Below are 20,968 nucleotides of genomic sequence, written 5' to 3' on the forward strand. Positions count from 1 at the left end.
GGGTTTTAGTAAATACCTTGTCAAACACCAGGAGGGAAATGGAAAGCAAGGAAGGTGAGCAGGGCAAAAGAGAGGAATGGAAATCTTGTCGCAGAAAAGAACAGAACTTCTTCAAGGAGGTAGGCATTTCTTGAAGAGCAGTAGCAATCAATTAAACACAGAGATAAAAACAAAAAAACTGCGGATGTTAATTAAGTCAGGCGGCCGATAGAGGGCGCATATTGCTGCTGTGCGCTTGCGCGCTAGCCTCGTCTCCCTGGAGATGGGACGTGGTGCTCGGAGATGGCGGACTCGCTGGTGTTGCGGGCGCTCCGAGGAAATGCGAGGCAGCTGGACCTGAGCGGCAAAAAACTGAAGCGGGTCCCAAAGGCGGTTGGAAGGTTGTTGGAACTGAACCGGCTCCAGCTAAAAAACAACCAGCTCAGCAACCTCCCCGCGGAACTACAGGCGCTCGGCAATGTAAGGGGCGGAGAGGCAACAAGAACAGGAGCTCTATCTACCCGATATTCGCCCCGAATCTCATTCAGGCCAATTCAAGCACCATATTCACACCAATTCACGCCCCACATTCAACCTATTCCCAGCCCCATATTATTTAGCCGAATCCCCACCCGACGTTCACCTCAATCCCTGCCCTGTATTCACCCCAAACCTTGGCCCATATGTCGTCAATTCCCAGCCCCGTATTCACTCCAATCCCATATGCATCCCAATCCCCACCTTAATCCTTGTCATGTATTTGCTTTTATCTCAACCCCAATTCAGCCTGACTTGTCCCATATTAACCCCAATCCCAGCCCCATACTAAACTTATCCTATATTTACCCCAATCCCCACCCAGTATTCACCCAATTCCTGCCCTGTATTCGTCCCAATCCCTAACCCATATTATTCTTATCCAATATTCATCCTAATCCCAGACCTGTATTCACTGCAATCTCAATCCCATATTCACCCCAATTCCAGTTTCATGTTCACCTGATTCTCAACCCCAAATTCAGCCCAATTCCAATACTCTATTCATCTTATCATCTGCCCTATATTCACCTCAATCCCGTTGCATGTGGACCCTAATCCCAGCCCTGTATTTACCCCAACTCCAGCCTTATATTTACCAAAATCCCAGCTTCACTCAATTTTTCCCTTATGTGTGTATTCTTGACTCAGTTGGAAGCACTCTTGCCTCTGAGTCAAAGGTTGCACTTTGAGATGTGAGCAGAACAGTCAAGACTGATGTACTTGTACAATACTGAAAGAGTGCTGCATTGTCACTGTTTTTCAGATGAGATTTTAAATGGAGGCCCTGTATTTTCTCTCAGGTAGATGTAAAAGATCCCACAGCATTATCCGAAGAAAATCAGGGGCGTTATCCAAGAAGCCCCATCCAATATTTATCCCTTAATCAACATCACAAAAACAGGTTATCTGCTCATTATCATGTTTCTGGGAACTTGCTATGCTCAAATTGGATTCTGTATTTCCTATAGTACAACAATGACTACACTTCAAAATTACTTTATTGACTGTAAAGTGCATTGATACATCCTGTGAACGCACTAGACATGGTTTTTTTCTCTTTTAAGCCACTCCCCCTCCCTGTTCCGCCACAACCCCCAACCCCACAGGTCTCCTAGTTTCCTAAACCCTCTGCCCTGGACTCCCCTAACTCTCTGCCCTGATTCCTGTATATCACCAGCCCACCCCAGAATGCCCGCAAAACATCGCTACTAATGCCCCTTCCCAATCCCCTAAAAATCTTCCCCGATTCCCTGAACCTTCATATTCTCATCATTAACTCCACCCTCCCACTCACCATAACCCCATCCCTATTCATTGCAACTTATATACTCTTCACAATTACCCCCACCCACTCTAAACCCCTGCATACACTCATTGTAAATCTCCCTGAGCCCTACTCACTGTTAACCCAAGTCACAATCATGCACACTTCCCCTAACCACCATTACCACTGCTGCTCCCAGTCCCTGTAAAACTTGCCACTCCACCTACCCACTGTTGCCTGCAGCCAGGCTTTAGGAATGCCAAAGCTGTTACCTGGCCTGTGCCACAACCTCTTTATCTTTATCATTGGTTCCATTCTCTACCCTTGCCACTGTCTCAGGCGTAACCCGACTGATTGCTGCTTTTGCATCCTATTGAGCCCATGTTGAACTTCTGCTGAGAAATCCTTTCTATCACAAAGATCCTTTATTCTATCTCCATAACATCGCCACCTCTTTCCAATCTCAATGCATCTCCATGAAATCTTCATCCATGTCTTTGTCATTTCTGGACTCTCATATTCCAATGACCTCCTGACCAACCTTCCATCCTGTACTTTCATAAACTCCTGCTCAACCAAAACTGTACAACCTGTATCGTATTATGGATAAGTTCCACTTCCCATTACCCCCTGTACTCATTGTCTCACATTGGCTCCAGGTCTCCCATAGCCTCAAATTATACATTTTCGTCTTTAAATTCCTTCATAGCTTTACCGCTTTAACTCCTTACTTTCTGAAACCTCTTGCAGCACCACCACCTACCCCCCCAACTGGCAGAACTCTCTATTTCTCTAACTTTGATGTCTTGTGCAGCCCTGCCTTTTTTACCCCACCATTCGTGGCCATGCCTCCAGCTGCCTAGGCTACATACTGGAGTACTTACCCCAAACCTTGCCTGTACAAATCTTAAAATCCACACCTTTGACCAACCATCTGGTTATTTTTAATATCTGATTGTCCATTACAGCTCACAATGAGATAAGCTGTTTTAAATAAGTGATTTTATGCTGCTGTTATTTAATGTAGGGGTGTCCAAATTACAGATGGTGCACCAACGTGGGCCCCACAATCCTTTCCAAGGAGTTCAGGGAGCTCAGTCTTATTTGCACTTATTTTGTATTCTCTGCTTTATCTTTTCAATTTGTGGACTTTGATGTTTGAAATGACATATTGCAATTGTCCCTTTTTGGTGGGTAAATACTAAATTACATTATCTAGATCCAGTGGTACCAACAACTAGAGAGACCTACAAAATAAAGGATTACATATTTAAATTTTATAAACTGCCTGAGTTGCTATGTATTCTCAGCATTATTTGGATTGTTTCAGATTTCCAACATTTGCAGATCTTTTTTTAAAAATTGAAACTTTATATGTGAAATCTGAGCCTGCAGAGTGTGGACTAAGTAGCCTATGAATGCAAAGAAGAGAATTTGGATGTACCTAATATAGTGGCAGCGGCTATTGTATAAACATAGCTGACTATTTCTGTTTCAAAGTATATATGGAAACCTTTATAACTGTTTGTAGTTGACAGAGCTCAACTTGGGGAATAATTCCTTCGAAGAGCTTCCAGAAGTTCTGAAGCATCTAAGACAATTAAAGAAGCTCCACTTGTTTGATAACAAGCTAGAAACGTTGTCTCCAAGTGTGCTTGGTAAATATAACTATACTCTTAACTCTTGCTTGTATTTTTCAAACCAATTATTTAGTTATGAAAATTGGTTACATTTATTTTAGATTAGTGAATTGCTCCGTATAGATCAGTTGTGTAGGAAGAGATAACAAATAGACTAAAGTCAAACGTGCAAATGTATATTAAACATTGTGCTCTATAATAAGTATTATATGTACAAATATTTGTTGTAGTTTATACTTTTATATATTAAAAATAAAACTAAACTATCTAACTTATGTTATGAAACTATGCTGCAATAAATTGTTCAACGTTCAGGGCTAATGTTATTGTCAGTTTTATTGGCCCAGAACTTCTGACCTCCGGACGGCCGTACCGCGGAGGTAACCCCCAAGATACGCTGGGGGACCTCTCAGAAGTCCCGATGCATTCACTACATGGGAGTTGCCCAAGAAGCTTGTCTTTTCCATGGGCAATTTCCCTGTGTCTGCAATCCTCTGAAACTCTGGAAATTTCGGATGGTTTAGACTCATTTATCAGAATAGTTACCCAAGAAAAGTTAGGAGAATTAAAACCAGTTCTGACTTCTGGGGAACAATACTACTGATCCCCTCTGACTTCCCACTAGATCCTCCAACCACCCACCTCCCCTCCCGACTACCCCCTATGCCCCAACATACCTTAGCCCCTCACCAACCTGCCACCCTACCCCCTCATCCACCTGCCACCCTACCCCCTCAACCACCTGCCACTCTACCTGCTCACCCACTTGCCTACCACCCTACCCCCTCACCCGCCCACCTGCCTCTCTTCCCGTTTTCTGATAAAACCAATTCTTCCTCTGCAATATGTTTTTGATAATTCTGTTTTGATAATTCTGATACTCAATTAAAAACATCTTTTAAAAAATGTATATGTTCTTCATAACTGTAATAGAATTCTGACAGAAACCTTTGCATGCTAAATAAGTGATCTTTACATTGTTATGTGATCATTAGTTGATCTTTTGTAATGTTGTCAACAGTGAGTTAGGGGTCAGATATTTGGCATTGTCAATGCCTTGCTGGAAAAACTAGCACAAACATGTAGCATAAACATGGCAAATAAATAATGCCTTGCAGAGATGAAGTGTGCATAGCTGCAAGATTTTAATATATAATTAAGGTACGCCTGTTCTTAGTTTTAATTTGTATTTGGTGCCAGATTTTTTTCCTTCAAGTCTGAACATTTTGTTCCAAGATTTGTTTGTGATTGTAGATGTTTGAGATGTTTCAGTCAACTGGAGAGATTCCATTTTGTGGTAGGGACACCTTCACATAAGTCCAACCCATCAAGTGCTGACCATAAAATTAAAATTTCCTGAAAAGTAAACTAGATCTAAAGGAAAATTTCATATTAAAATGAAACTAAAATAAAAAAGAGAAGGAACTGTAAAGAAGTAGACTAAATATGTTACAAATAATCTTTTTCCATATTTAGAGCCTGGAAAACAGCCTTCATTTCAACCTTTAGAGGGCACCAAATACTCTAATACAGTAACTCATTTGGAATTTGTATTATTTATTTAATATGTCTGAGGCACATTAATCAGTAACTGGCTTATGTTTGCAGGTTAATACCTCCTCTAGTTGCAGGTGTTCCAATTTACTCTAAAATTGTATAATGATACTGCATGTAGGTATTTGCAATGTGTAGTAATGCTCTGAATTTATAAATAAATAGGTGTACTTAGAGTCTGTGCCCCCTTTTGCTTGGTTGCACATTTTTAAAAACTCCTTATTGATGCAGGTGTATTTGGGGAAAGGTGTGGTCAGACATATAGAGGTATTTAGATAGCTAGTTTCACAATGATGAGAACATTTTAACATCATGATGTGCATTGATTGCTGGGTCAAATCAAGCTGTTACATTGGAGTCAGCACTGTTTTGCCATCAGTTGCCATGAAACCTTGATGGTTTTGCTCACTGCAATTAAGGTAGTCAAGTGTAACTATTAGGACAATTGTGTCAAGTGTATCCACATACAGGAATAAATTTAGTATATCAACTCCAATAAAATAATGGTGTAGAATCTTTCAGTATAGTTAGCTTCCCCTTGCGCTTAGCTCTGACTTCTTTCTTGCTTCTCTCTCGCCTCCCTTATGCCTTCTCCAGCTCATATCAGCTCATCCATGAGACCCATTGCCTGTTCCTTTGACTCCATCTCCACTTACGTTCCTGGCACAAATGCTAGCTAACCTTGTAAATGGTTCGTTCTTCTCCTTTTTAAAACAACTGTCATCACTCCCCAACCCCAAAAAAAACCCTCAACTCCAAAAACCTTGCAAACTCTTGTCCTACCTCCAACATCCCTTCCCCTCCAGTGTCCTTGAACACATTGTTGCTTCCCACATGTGTTCCCATGTTCCCTGCAATTTCTTACTTCAATCTCTCCTATCAGATTTCCACTCCTTTCACAGCACTGAAATAGCCTTAACCAAGAATGGAATGACATTCCATATGACTAATTATGATGCATTGTATCTCATGTCACTAGCCGCCTCTGTAGTCTTTAACATGATCTGCCACATTATCCTCCTCCAACGCCTCTCTATTTAGCTCAGTGGGATTGCCTTTGCTCGGTTCCTCTTTTACCTATCCAGTCGTAACCAAGACATCTGCAGCAGTGACTTCTGGTCCTGCCCCTATACCATTGTCTCCAAAGAGCTGTCCTTGACTATCTTCCTCGTCTACATGCTGCTGCTTAGCAACATCATTCATAGACATGGGATCAGTTTGTATATGACAATGAGCCCTACCTCTCCACAATATCAGGCAATGTCTCAACTATTCCTGTGTTTCAGACTAAATGTCTGACACCTAATTTTGGATGAAAGATGGTTTCCTCAAGCTAACAATTGGGAAAACAGAAACCATCATCTCTAACCATCACCACAAACTTCGCATCCCAACCAACAATACTGTTGCTCTCCTTGAACTCTGTCTCAGGATGAACCAGACTTGTTGCAAACTTGGCATTCTGTTCACTCATGTTCCCCCCATCACAGCCACTACCTATCTTTGAAATATCACCCACTTTGCCTCGGCTTAATCTATTTGCCCTGAAACCATCATCTATTCCTTTGTAAACCTGACTATTCTAATTGTCTTTTGGCCAGACTTCTATCCTGCACACTCCATAAATGCCAACTCATTCAAAATAATGGTGCTTGCATTCTCTTTCAGACTAATTCCTACTCATTCCCTGTCCATATGTGCACTGACCTACATTGGCTCTCAGTGCTCCAGTGCCTCAAATTTGCCCCAATGCCTCAAATTGAATATTCGTATTCTTGTGTTTAAACTCCTACATGACTTCACATTTCATTGGCCTAAATTTTTGCTCTCAGGCTGGGAGTGCGGTGTCAGGACATTTCCTAGCTCTGCAAACCTGACCTGGGAAAAAAGTGCCCCGGAAGATGGGATTTAACTTCTGGGATGGCAGGGTTCTTTGGGAGTCGGGCCCACCACTGCCAGAACACGTGCAAGGGCTGCAGGGTGTGGAGGCGGGCTGGGTGGAAGGCCTGCTTCTATGCTTGGCACTATGTCCAAGATTTTTAAAAATGCAATAAAACAAAAAACAGCCCTCAAGCCACCACCCCTCACACCCCCCTGATCATCCATACACTCCCCATGTCCTACCTATGCCAACTCATGCCCTTTACCCACCCTCCCAATGGCCCCTCATATCCTCCATGCCAACCTGTGCCCCTCTGCATAACCCCATGCCCCTATAAAGGGCCCCTATGCCAACTTAGTGCACAATTATGTCAACCACCCATGCCCCCCCAAACCCATCACCTTTTGCCCTTACACCTACCATGCCTACTCACCCAGTATCCACTGTGGGCAGACCTCAGGACCCTTGTTGAGGCTAAATAAAATAAACTCATTCACTACACTGCCATTCCTTCAGCTATATCCTTATAAAGACAGTATTTAATTCAAGTGCTTAATCCCTTATAAAAACAAACATTGGAATTCATAGTCCCACCCCAAAGTGTCTATAACCACGTGGAACTGTCAACCAAACTGAAATAGAAAGTACTCTATTGTGATAATAGAAGGTTGTGAAATCAGTCATGTAGTACTAACCCAGTAATGCTGATCCTCAGGCTTATATCAGCAGAGAGAGTGAAATAGCAAGCAATGATTTTTTTTAAACCCTCCAGTCATTTTTTTCCCCCAAGATTTAAAGGGTTGTAGTTTGAAATGCCTTGACGGCATGACAGTTGCCCTATGCTGTTCATTTAGATACTTTTGACAGTTGCCTTTGATATTTCATCTTGACACTTTGACAGTTGCTTCCTATAGTTCATTTTGGCAATTGCAATGAGCTTTACAGTCATTGAGTTTCTGCACTTTTTACACATGTTCATGCTTACTTTCAACAATCCCAAGGGGCAGCTGATCTTCCCCCAAAAGTGCCCTGGGATCATATCCAAATGGGTACTCTACCTCTCCAACGGACTGTACAAAGTTCAGACCTGAACGTATCAAGTCTAACCTGGACACGTCATGTTTCACACACTGGGTCACCAAAATTAGATATGAGTGGAGGCAGCTGCTGATTTATATGGGCAGCCTTCTCTGCAAAACGTGCATTTGCAAATCCTGATCCAGGCCCATTCCTGCCCCCTATGAAAATTGTAGGTGTCATATTAGGAAGTGGAACTTGCAATTTTTGAAGGTTATAGAAATAGTGGCCTGAATTTCAAAAACCACCTCCAGCCTTAACATTAATCCCCCAATCTCAGCATTCCTTGTGCTCTGATCTCTTGTACATTCCCCGTCCCCCACCCCCCCACCCCCAACCCTTTCACCCCTTCATTGGGTACACTTTCAGCTCAATATTCTGCAGTTCCCTCCTTAAGCCTCTCTGCCTTTTCTCTTGTTAAATCCTACCTTTTTGACAAAGTTTTGATCATTCTTCCAAATGGTTCCTTGACATGCCATACATTTTTAATTACACCTTTTCTGTATTAAAGGCAAGCTTTTTTTATATGGCTACAAGTGAACAGTGGGTGACATGTATTCTAGTGGCAACCATGTTCCAAGTGTTTCAGATGGGCAAGCTTGATGGCTTGTCACAGGAAGCAGTCATAGCCAAGACCACTAATTTGCAATTCCTGTGGAAAGAAGGACATAATCATGAATGACAATCTTCAAAACATTGTATAATAAATTGTAATTTGACCTCATTAACTAATGACCCTAGTTTTAAATATTTGATGGTTACTGAAAGGTTCTATGCGATATAGTTGCAAGGAGGCTGCCTTTTTTGTCACTCGATGGTAGCATCTGGATAGGTAAGTATTGCGGTATATCTTGAGGCAGGTTTGAGGCAACAGCTAACTGTTACTGTCACTGGCTAAGCCACCCAACTTTTAGTTTCAGCATCCTTGCAGATCTGTATCTGACTCCCTGCTGACTGGGACTGTGGAAACATTTCCCACTGGGTATTGCAATATAAGCATATGTACCAAAGCCTGTAAATAGGCATGGTAGGATGCTGGTGGATGTATCCAGTTAGACCATGCCTTCTTCCATGTAATGCTGCAGAAATTATGAGACACTTTGATTGTAAAACTTCTATAGGGCCATCTAGGTGTACATTTACTCAGACAGTCATTTGTTTACCTGCCTATTGTTACTAGCCTACCTTGCAAATTGGAGCTTCCTTTCTGTTGATGCAGGTGTGACGCACTGGTGGTTTGACTTCCACTTCATCCTATTGAAAGCTGAGATTTCTGTTGGGATACTTTTTGATGACAGTAATGATACTGTTGGGGAAAAGAAAAGAGTAATTGCCACAAAGTCTTTGCAAAATAAGTGGCTATAGATAAACAAAACAAGAAAAAATAGTGCTGATGTGACTTGAAAGTACTTGGAACAATTGTACAGTGACCATTCAATAAATTTCCATTTCTTCCCTTTTCTTAGCAAACCAAGACCACTATTATATGTGAGCAGGAAATTGTGTGTAGGATATTTCCAACCTACGATTTAAATATTTTATTGAAGCTCTTGCCTTTTTAAGGCATCTGCTTCCAGTCCCCTGAACTGTTGGAAATGCGCATGGTGCACAAGTGGACTGAAAACTTTTCCACTCAAGTTCACCTGACCTACACATGTGAAAAGAGCAGAAAATTGTTTAATAATAGCCCTTTACTGCACTCCAGTGCTGATAGTATTGAACATATTAAAATATTTTAAATTGTCACTTCTCTTATTTAGATGTATCTAAAGCTGAGTTAAATTGTACCAGGCCGCACGAGAGGGAGATTCATGGTTAGAGTCTCATGTGCCTGGTGGCTGGAGGCAAGCCATTTCTTCCATTATTGCCTGTCCAGAGTAAGATATTTCACTTCAATCAGGATATCATCTTACTTCCAGCAGTTTTTCTTTTCTAAATTTGATTTTACTTGCATGACTTTTCTCTGTGTGGTTTTATAACAAAAGGTATTTTATACAGACATTTGTTCGCCTGACTTGTATCCGCTTAACTAGAGGACCAGTGAGCTATCTTTAGTCTGTCTCCCACCTTTCAACCTGTCTGGCTTGGGTGGCTTTACAAGAGCTACATTCCCATTATCCAGTGAGAAATGGCAAAAGACAGGCAATAGCATCAATAAATTGGGTAACACGGTTTCCAACCTTGAGAAATTTTCCCATCATCATTACACTGTCGCTTTGAATTATTTAAACCAAATTATCTGTATTGATTTGTAATTAACTCTGAATGCCCTTCAAGTTGTGTGCAAGTGAGGTGAATCCTGGAACTCCGTCCCTAACAGCACTGTGGATGTACCTACACCACAGGGACTGCAGCGGTTCAAGAAGGCAGCTCACCACCACCTTCTCAAGGGCAATTAGGGATGGGCAATAAATACTGGCCTAGCCAGCGATGCCCACATCCTGTAAATAAATTAAAAAACAAATGCTTGTTCACTTCTTTTTGGAGACCAAGGCCAGAATCTTCGGACCAGGGTGTGTCGGTGGGCCCCACTCAGCATGTAAATTGATGCGTGGTGACATTGGGCGTGCGTCCCGACTCCAGTGTACTCCTGCCAAACTGTCAAAGGCCTATTAAAGCCATTTAAAATACTTAACGGAGATGCCTGTCCAACCTTAAGGTTGGCGGGCAGGTGAAGACCCCAGGCGACCTTCGCATTTATCATGAAACCTCATCCACAGGTGGGATGAGGTTTCATGAAGTGCTTATACATTGAATAAAACTTTTTATTAAAATTCATTGACATGTCCCAGCTCATGTGACACTGTCACATGAGGGGACATATCTTAATTTTTTTTCTTTATTAAAATTTTTGACAGTCAAACTAATCTTGCTAAGGCAGCTCAGCCTCAGGGAAATTTCTGTGCTCTTTCGTGTGCGTGCGCGAAAGAGTGCAGCCCCGACTCAGCCTACTACCCCTGCCCACACAGGGAGTGCATAGCGCTTCCGGGTGCATGTCACGCTGGGTGGGCCTTAATTGGCCCGCCCGTGTAAAATGGTGGTGTGCAGCCAATTGTGGGTGGCAATCAGCTGCATGCCTGCTCCCGCTCAGCCCACCCGATGGGGAGAAAATTCACCCCCAAATATGACTGGTGACTTCCAGACGTTTCCCTCACTAATTTGGAAATATCTCCACACGCAGAAATCCATGTGCTGGTTTATTACACGTAGCTATGATTGACCCTTTTAGATCTGATGCTCAGTTTCATATTCTGTTGAAATACTTGTTGGTTTCTCTCAATATGACAAATATGAAAGTAGAAATAAAAAATACATGTGCTATAAATCTGAAATAATATATAAAAATGCACAACTGAGCCATCTGCCTTTGCTTTTTCTGATACTGATTATGTATTTCCAACATTTCAGTATACCTACAAAAGTAGGGCTTTACAACAATACAAAATAAATAACTTTTCATAAATAACTACCCTACTTAGCAATGGATTAATGTGATTACTTGTATAAGATATTGTATCTCTAAGCATGGTATTTGTTATTGTCCTATAAATAAGTTTGCAGATAGCAAATAAAAAAATAAGTATAGAAAAGAATGGAAAGTTAAAAGATACAATATCTACTATGAATATCTATTACAGCCCAATATTCTTAAAACTAGTATCATGAGTCACGTATAAAACAATAATCAATCTTTTATTCTAAAGAGTAGCTGAGAGTTTTATTCTATCATCTAGAATATCTGCATATTGATCGCCACCTCCATTCCTTTTTGTCCATGATATGCCAGATTGAAGCACTCTACCCATGCGTGTCTCAAACCTCCTTGCTCAGTCACCCACTGTGTAGTTCTGTCAACAGCCTCAAACTCTTCCCATTCCTTTCACCCACTTCCTGACTTTTATCTTTATTCCACTGCTCTTGCCTTCTGCTTCCATTCAACTGCTGATGAGGATTGAGAGTATTATGCAGTGAAGCTATGCTAAGTATAAGTGAAAGGAACAGATTGCTTTCAGTAAGAATGCCAAGATAATCATGCTGCAAAATAGATTTGGCAATGATACAAAGAAAACTTGATGTGTTGTGCAATTAAATTAAAATAGAAATCTGAGGCAAATAGGGAGCAGGTATGGGTTTGATGGTAACATTGAGGGGAGAGAAAGGTTTGATGCAGCAATCTGCCGAGACAAAAGGTGCTTTTCAGCTGCATAGAGATGAAACATAGAAACTAGGAGCAGGAGTAGGACATTCGAGCCTGCTCCACCATTTAATATGATAATGGCTGATCTTCTATCTTAACGCCATATTCCCGCTTTCTCTCCATACTCCTTGATGCCCCTAATATCCAAAAATCTATCAATTTCTTTCTTGAATATACTCAGTGACCCGGCCTCCACAGACTTCTGTGGTAGAGAATACCACAGGCTAACCCCCTCTGAGTGAAGAAATTTTTCCTCATCTCAGTCCTAAATGGCCTGCCCCAAATCCTGAGACTGTGGCCCCCGGCTCTAGACTCTCCAACCAGTGAACATCCTGTATCAAGTCTGTCTAGCCCTGTTAGAAATTTATACATTTCAATGGGATTCCCTCTCTTTCTTCTAAACTCTGGTGAATAGAGGCCCAGTTGAACCAATCTCTCCTCATATGACAGTCCTGCCATCCCTGGTATCAGCCTAGTGAGAAAATCTTAAATCATAGAAAAATTGGAGGATTCTTTTTAAGGTATGGTGTGTATGGCAATGCCCTATTCTTTTAAATTCTCACAGTTTTTAAAATTGAAAAATTGTGAGCAATTTGGTAGGGTAGCTTTCTCACATTTTCTCCTTTTGGTCTTTTACCAAATGAAAAGATAATGCAATCTTGTGATTAACTTCTAAATTTACACCTGTACTGTATGTGAGACACAAAGAAAATATGCATGGTATTAAGAATGGAGAGAATCACTATCAGTTGATCTTATCCAGATTAATATATCCAGTAAGCCCGTTCTTTTCCTATTGTTGTTATTGATGTTATTTTGGAGATTTTGTAGCTAATTTTCTCTCTAGAGAAGTTTCCCAGAGTTTGGCAACCTGTTTCCAGATTCTCATCAGTATTACTCTGATCTAGATACTGTAAGGCAGCAAATATAGACTGGAATTAATATTTCTTTGACTTTGCTTCCCTCTTTTTAAATCTGTCTTTGCAGCTTCCTTATACAAAGCATGGTGAAGATAGAGAGATTACCAGTGGGGAGGTTAACCTATGTGTGTTTGTAAGATAAAAGAAAATACTGAAGATGCTGAAAATCTGAAATAAAAACAGAAAAAGCTGGAAATACTCAGCAAGTCTGGCAGCATCTGTGGAGAGAGTCCTGATGAAAAGTCATCCTCCTGAACGTTAACTGTTTTGCTCTTCACTGATGTTGCCAGACCTGTTCAGTATTTGCAGCTTTTTGTGCTTTTATTTATGTTTCCAAGATGCTAATCTGTGCAATTGTTATTTAGTTCTTAAGGCTCCTTTAATTTACAAACTACACATTTTTTTCTGTCATTTCAGAGTGGTTGGAAAACCTAGTTTTCTTGAACCTGAACAACAACAAGCTACGAGCCTTGCCTGAAGAGATATACAGGTAGAGGAATTGCTATTTTATTGCATTTATACAATTATGCAGCCCATCAAATAAAAGTTGTTTATCTCCACAATTACCTCGCCTTCAATCCTAAATGTGGCTGGGCTACACTTCAGTCCCACATGTATTCTTCTTAGTTTTTTCCAGTGAGTGGGCGTTGACAATTGTTTGATATTGGCAGTACTATTACAGACAAAGCGATTCTTGTCCTCATCTGACATCACTAGTTTCCAGGTGACAGTGGATAGTAGGCAGGAGCAGGAGCCCAGAGTGGATTGATCTTTACCCTTCTCCAGTCCCAGGCTTTGAGATCAGCAATAATGCAATAATTCCTGGCCTGGCTTAGGTAACTCAGCACCTATCAGAAATTAAACCTGAGACCTTCTGGCTTATATGGTTCAGTGCCACATCATGCTGTGTATGTACACACGAAATGGTCAGGACATCTAAATAGTGTATTTTTAATCAATCTTGAATCTGCAAGTTGTCCGTTATAATTTGGAGCTCTTGATAGTAACTCATTAACTTTTAGAAAGCTTGACACTTTTTGGATTAATGCACCAACGCTGTCAGGCAATAGAAACATATGTTGTAGGAATGTAGAAATGTACAGAATGGGGAAAGACCACTTCAGCCCATCTAGCTGACCCCAAAGGTCATAAACAGATCACACAGTTCATACATAAGTGACATCCCGATGGGTGGAATTTAACTCCTCTCATGGGAGCAAGCTGGGGGGCAGGGGTGAGCCAAAGAATTGGGAGGAGACTGCTCATCACCTTCCCCGATTAACATAAGAAAATAAGAAATAGGAGCAGGAGGAGGCCATTTGGCCCTTTGAGCCCACTCTGCCGTTCAACAAGATAAAACAAAGAACAAAGAAAAGTACAGCACAGGAACAGGCCTTTCGGCCCTCCAAGCCTGCGCCAATCATATTGCCTGTCAACTAAAACATTTTGCACTTCCGGGGTCCATATCCCTCTATTCCCATCCTATTCATGTATTTGTCAAGCTGCCTCTTAAACACCACTATCGTACCTACTTCCACCACCTCTTCTGGCAGCGAATTCCAGACACTCATTAGCCTCTGCGTAAAAAACTTGCCCCGCACATCTCCTCTATAGTTTTCTCCTCTCACCTTAAATCTATGTCCCCTAGTAATTGACTCTTCCACCCTGGGAAAGATCTTCTGACTATCTACTCTGTCCATGCCACTCATAATGTTATAAACTTCTATCAAGTCGCCCCTCAATTTCCGTCGCTCTAGTGAGAACAATCCGAGTTTCTCCAACCTCTCCTCATAGCTAATAACCTCCAGACCAGGCAGCATCCTGGTAAACCTCCTCTGCACCCTCTCCAACGCCTCCATATCCTTCTGGTAATGTGGCGACCAGAATTGCACGCAATATTCCAAGTGTGGCCTAACCAAGGTTCTATACAGCTACAGCATGGCTTCCCAGCTTTTATACTCAATACCCCTGCCAATGAAGGCAAGCATGCCATATGCCTTCCTAACCACCTTATCCACCTGCGTTGCCACTTTCAGTGACCTGTGGACCTGTACACCCAGATCCCTCTGCCCGTCAATGCACTTAAGGGTTCTGCCGTTTACTGTATAATTCCTGCCTGTATTAGACCTTCCAAAATACATTACCTCACATTTGTCCAGATTAAACTCCATCTGCCATTTCTCCGCCCAAATCTCCAACCAATCTATATCCCGTTGTTTCCTCCAACCTTAGTGTTGTTTGCAAACTTACTAATTAGCCCAGTTACATTTTGCTCCAAATCATTTATGTATACTACAAACAGCAAAGGTCCCAGCACTGATCCGTGCGGAACTCCACTAGTCACAGCTCTCTATTCAGAAAAGCACCCTTCCACTGCTACCCTCTGTCTTCTATGATCAAGCCAATTCTGTATCCATCTTGCCAGCTCACCTCTGATCCCGTGCGACTTTACCTTCTGTACCAGTCTGCCATGAGGGACCTTGTCAAAGGCCTTACTGAAATCCATGTATATAACATCCATTGCCCTTCCATCGTCGATCATCTTTGTCACTTCCTTGAAAAACTCGATCAAGTTAGTGAGACACGACCTCCCCTTCACAAAACCATGCTGCCTCTCACTAATAAGCCCGTTTGCTTCCAAATGGTAGTATATCCTGTCACGGAGAATCTTCTCCGATAATTTCCCTACCACTGACGTAAGGCTCGTTGGCTTGTAATTTCTTGGATTATCCCTGCTACCCTTCTTAAACAATGGAACAACATTGGCCATTCTCCAGTCCTCTGGGACCTCACCCGTAGCCAGTGAGGATACAAAGATTTCTGTCAAGGCCCCAACAATCTCCTTCCTTGCCTCCCTCAGTACTCTGGGGTAGATCCCATCTGGCCCTGGGCACTTATCCACCTTAATATTCTTCAAGACGCCTAACACCTCTCTTTTTTTATCTCAACATGATCCAGGCTGCCTACACACTCTTCCCTAGATAAATCGACCGCTATGTCCTTCTCTGGTGAACACTGATGAGAAGTATTCATTTAGTGTCTTTCCCATTTCTTCTGGCTCCACACTCAGATTCCCACCTCTGTACCTGAGTGGGCCTACCCTTTCCCTGGAAACCCTCTTGCTTTTTACATATGTATAAAAAGCCTTGGGATTTTCCTTAATCTTGGTTGCCAGTGACTTCTCATGACCCCTTTTAGCCCTCCTGACTCCTTGCTTAAGTTTCTTCCTACTTTCTCTATATTCTCCACGGGCTTCATCTGTTCCCAGCCTTCTAGCCCTTATGAATGCTTCCCTTTTCTTTTTGACTTTGGCTGATCTTCTACTTCAAAATCATTTTCCTGCACTATCCCTGTTTTTAATACGTAGAAATCTATCAGTCCAAATCTTGAGCATACTTAACGACTAAGCCTCCACAGCCCTCTGGTGAATGTTCGTTGTACTTCCTCTTTGGCAAGTATATCTTTCCTTGGTAAGGAGAGCAAAAACTGTACACACTACTCCAAGTGTGTTCTCAACAAGGCTTTATATAATTGCAGTTGGACATCTTTACTCTTATAATCAAATCCTCTTGTAATAAAGGCCAACATATCATTTGCCTTAATTGTTTGCTGTAACTGCAGGTTAGCTTTCAGTGACCCATGAACAAGGACACCCAGCCCCTTTGAAATTCAATGCTTCCAAACTCTCACCATTTAAGAAATATTCTGTATTTCTGCTTTTCCCAACAAAGTGGATAACCTCATATCTCTCTGCATTGTATTCCATCTAACAAATTTTTGCCCACTCGCTTAGCCTCTCCAAATCCCATTGAACCATTTTTGCATCCTGCCCATAACTCACACTTTCACCTAGTTTTGTGTAATTTGCAAACTTGGAAATATTATATCTAAATCATTGATATAGATTGTTAATAACTGGAGCCCAAGCACTGATCCTTGTAGTACCCCACTAGTCACTAGCCTGACCCATTTATTCCTACTCTCTGTTTTCTGCCCATTAATAAGTTCTCAATCCATGCCAGTATATCCTCTCTCTCTCTCCCCAACCCCACCCCTACCAATCCCATGTGTTCTAATGTTGTTTACTAACTTCTTGCGTGGGACCTTATTCAGAGCTTTTTGAAAATCTGAATATAACGCATCTACTGGTTCCCCCTTATCTATTCTGCTAGCTACATCCTCAAAAAACTCCAACAGGTTTGTTAATCTTTCAAAAATTCATGTTGACTCTGCCCAATCCTACCATTATTTTCTAAGTGTCCTGCTCATACATCCTTTATTATAGATTCTAGCATTATCCCTACGACTGATGTTAGGCAAAACGGTCTGTAATTCCCTGTTTTCTCTCTTCCCTTCTTTCTTAAATGGTGGGGTTACATTTAAGTAAAGGGCAGGGAAGGTTAAGGACCACATTCCAGCCCGGAGGACAGTTGAGACCCTTGAGGCAATTAATAGTTACTTAAGGGCCTCATCCAGCCGCTGCTAGTATTTTAATGGGTGGAGTGGGGTGAGGGGCCATACGCCTTGTGGAGCCACCTAGTAAGAGCTGCTGACCTCCCTGCAGGTTCGGTGGCCCATGGAGGCCTGCCCCCTATCCTCACTAATGACTCCCCCCTCCAGGCAGGCCCTGGCGATCCCTGTGTTCAGGCGCCTCTGCCATACTGGCTGGTCTGGGCTTGCTGCAGTCCCAGTGGTGGCCACCGCTCTTGGTGGTGCTGGTACTGAACTGATGCTGGCCATTAATTTGCTGGCAGCCTTGGAGGTGGGTTCTTCACCTTTAAAGGCATGGAAGCCCTGATGGCAGGCAGTTAACTGTCTATTACTAAGCAATCCCAAAAGTTGCCCCTGGCTTTCTGACCGGTGGATAGGGCCACTGCTGTGGCCATTAAATTCAGCCCTATGTATGCAGGACACTGGCAGCGTTGGCATTGGTTACATATGTAGCATTGTGGGTTCCTTGAGATGTCAGTTAGAAGGTTGATTATTCCTTAATGTCATATAGAAGTCTTGTAATATGCCTTTTTTATTGAAATGATTACTATTAGATTAGGTGTAAGGCATATCAAACTATATAGTCCATTGCTGTGGATACCTTTTGAGTCTGTTATTGTATAAAAATGCAATGGAGCACACTTAAAAGAACAGCCTCATATGAATTACGTTATAAGAAAGGTTATTCTCCTTTGTTTACAAATGTATAACAAATAACAGAATCCTAGGGAGACCTGTTAACTTAGACTTAGTTTTAAATCATTTTTCTCTGGTAAATAAAGTCTGATCTGTAGAGGGCATCACTGTATCACAACAAATAATGAATTTCATTTTTTTTTTGTTTTGCAGGCTGGCGAAGCTCAAGTTTCTTACTGTGAGCAACAACCAACTGGAGAGCATTCCAAGCAAACTTTGTCTGCTGCAAAAACTTTGTGAATTACAGTTAGCACACAATAAACTCAAATCACTTCCACATGACATTGGATATTTGACTAATCTCAAGAAGCTTTCTGTGCCAAGAAATCAAATCCAGGAGCTCCCAGAAGTAAGTTATTATGATAGAGAATTTTCCAGTGTATCTATTTAAAATATATACATAAGCAACATTAATTCATTAATTTCCACAGGGATTCTCCCAGTATCTGCCATAACCTTACTGAGAGATCATAGAAACCCCAGACAAATGACGTGTACGTTGTTTGCCTAAGTTTCCATGGCCATATTGCTGAATTTAAGTCAGGCAATAACTGGGACAATTCTACCCCTTGGAAGAACTTGCATTTATATGTCTTATCATACCTTCCAGAAGTTACAAAGTGTTCTGCAGTCAATGGATTACTTATGAAGTTTTGATACTTGTTATGTGGGTAAACATGGAAAATGTTTCTGTGCACAAAATGTCCAAAAAGATGTAGTGAGATGACTGAAACAAAAACAAGAAATGGTGGAAAAACTCAGCAGGTCTAACAGCATCTGTGGAAAGGAAAACAGAGTTAACATTTCGAGTCCATATGACTTCTTCAGAACTAAAGAGGAGTAAAACTGTGATGAAATTTATACTGTTTAAGGTGGGTGGAGCAGATGAAGCTGGATAGAAGGCCAGCGATAGGTGGGGAAAGGAGAGGTTGACAAAGATGTCATGAACAAAATAACAAAGAGAGTGTTATTGGTAGGGCTAAAGGAGGTGCTGATAGTGGCATTAAGGTAAGAAAGCAGAATGTGATAATAACAGGACAAGGATAAGCACTCTGAAAAGAACAACATGAACAAATGACAGATGGCGCTTGTGGGGTGGGGTTGGGAGAGGGGACAGCGGTAGGGAAAAAGATTGAAAATAGGACAAAAAGTGGGAATAAAACAATGAATAAATGAATAAAAATGAAGATAAAAAAATAAAAATAAGTGGATAAAAATAAAAATGAATATTGAAAAAAGGGAGTAAAAAAGAGGTGAGGATAGAGGAGAGAGTTCATGGTTTGAAGGTGTTGAACTCAATGTTAAGTCCGGAAGGCTGTAAAGTGCCTAATTAGAAGATGAGAAGCTGTTCCACCAGTTTATATTGGGTTTCACTGGAACATTGCAGCAGGCCAAGGATGGACATGTGGGCATGAGAGCAGGATGGTGTGTTGAAATAGCAAGTGACAGGAAGGTCTGGGGCATGCTTGCTGACAGACCGAAGGTGTTCTGCAAAGCGGTCACCCAGTCTGCTTTTCTTTAGCTCTGAAGAAGAGTCATAAGGACTCGAAATATTAACTCTGTTTTCCTCTCCACAGATGCTGTTAAACCAGCTGAGTTTTTCCAGCATTTTCTGTTTTTGTTTCAGATTTCCAGCATCCACAGTAATTTGCTTTCATTTTAGTGAGATGACTGCCCAGATAATCTGGTTTGTGGTATTTTGAGAGAGTGCGGTGTGGACAAGCGCATGGGAGAACTCACAACTCTTCGTCAATATCATAGAATATCATTGCATTCATTTGAGCAGGCCCACAGGACCTTAAATTAACATCTCATTTGAAAGCTGGAATGTCTTTCTTGACAATGCAGCATCTATTAGTATTATCCATTATGGGTAATGTGCTCTAATCTGCAATGGGGCTTGAACCTTCAATCTTCTGACTCAGGAGAATCTGCAATTAACTGAGCCAAACTATATGTATATATAATTTCATGTGTGCTTTCATCCCAAACTGATAGGTATGTTAAGGATATGCACCTAACGAAATAAGTTGTCCCATTACAAAATATCTGAGTGAAAATGCCTAATGACGAAACATTTGACTCACTTGTGAAAACTGCTGTTAGCAATTTATTCTAGACTGTGATGAATTGGTAAAGAAAGCTGTTCCACAGATAGTTGGAATTTGTTGTTGTCTCAGTTAGAGGGCTAAGATGACCTTTGTGATCAGCCCTGGTGTTATAGCTTAATTGTTTGCAGGAGGGAACAACCTACTTACATAGCATCAATGCCACTAAGCTCTTAAAGCAATATTCAGGTGTTTTTATTACCGAGTATAGTGGATTTAACATTTTAGTGTCATAGTAAATAGTAAATTCTTAAGTTACTATAATTGAGGTTGATCCACATATCTGTTTGGCATCTCTATTAGGAAGGCAAGAAATGTCTATTTTATTACAAAATTTAAATAAAAGCAGGGTTGAGAAAAGGCCATTAAGCCCAAAGCTGCTTATTTCTCTAGCATTCTAATACTCCCAAAATGGCATCTAATTGTACTTTGCTAGTTAGACTATTCCTAACATTTATCAGACCTTGTTTTTTTCCTGATATCTGATCTAAATTTACTTTACTTTACATTTATCTCCTCTGGAGTTACTCTCTCAAGATATTTTGAAGCCATAATTTTTTTTCATCTGTACTCTTTAATATTTTGTATATATGAATGAGGTTTCACCACTGCATTGTGA

The 20,968-nt window shown here is 41.3% G+C and overlaps 1 protein-coding gene across 4 annotated transcripts in view; it reads left to right on the forward strand.

The window, feature by feature from the left end:
- The first annotated feature begins 263 nt into the window (after positions 1–263).
- Positions 264–20,968, forward strand: part of lrrc69 (leucine rich repeat containing 69) — a 97,733-nt gene continuing 77,028 nt past the window's right edge. For all 4 annotated transcript variants that reach the window (XM_041189117.1, XM_041189116.1, XM_041189114.1 and 1 more), the window contains exons 1-4: positions 264–459; positions 3,315–3,441; positions 13,472–13,544; positions 18,395–18,590. In XM_041189117.1, the coding sequence (XP_041045051.1) occupies positions 283–459; positions 3,315–3,441; positions 13,472–13,544; positions 18,395–18,590 (573 nt within the window). In that variant the 5' untranslated portion in view covers positions 264–282. The remainder of the gene's footprint in view (positions 460–3,314; positions 3,442–13,471; positions 13,545–18,394; positions 18,591–20,968) is intronic.

The sequence above is a fragment of the Carcharodon carcharias genome, chromosome 6 (assembly GCF_017639515.1).
Source record: "Carcharodon carcharias isolate sCarCar2 chromosome 6, sCarCar2.pri, whole genome shotgun sequence".
NCBI lineage: Eukaryota > Metazoa > Chordata > Chondrichthyes > Lamniformes > Lamnidae > Carcharodon > Carcharodon carcharias.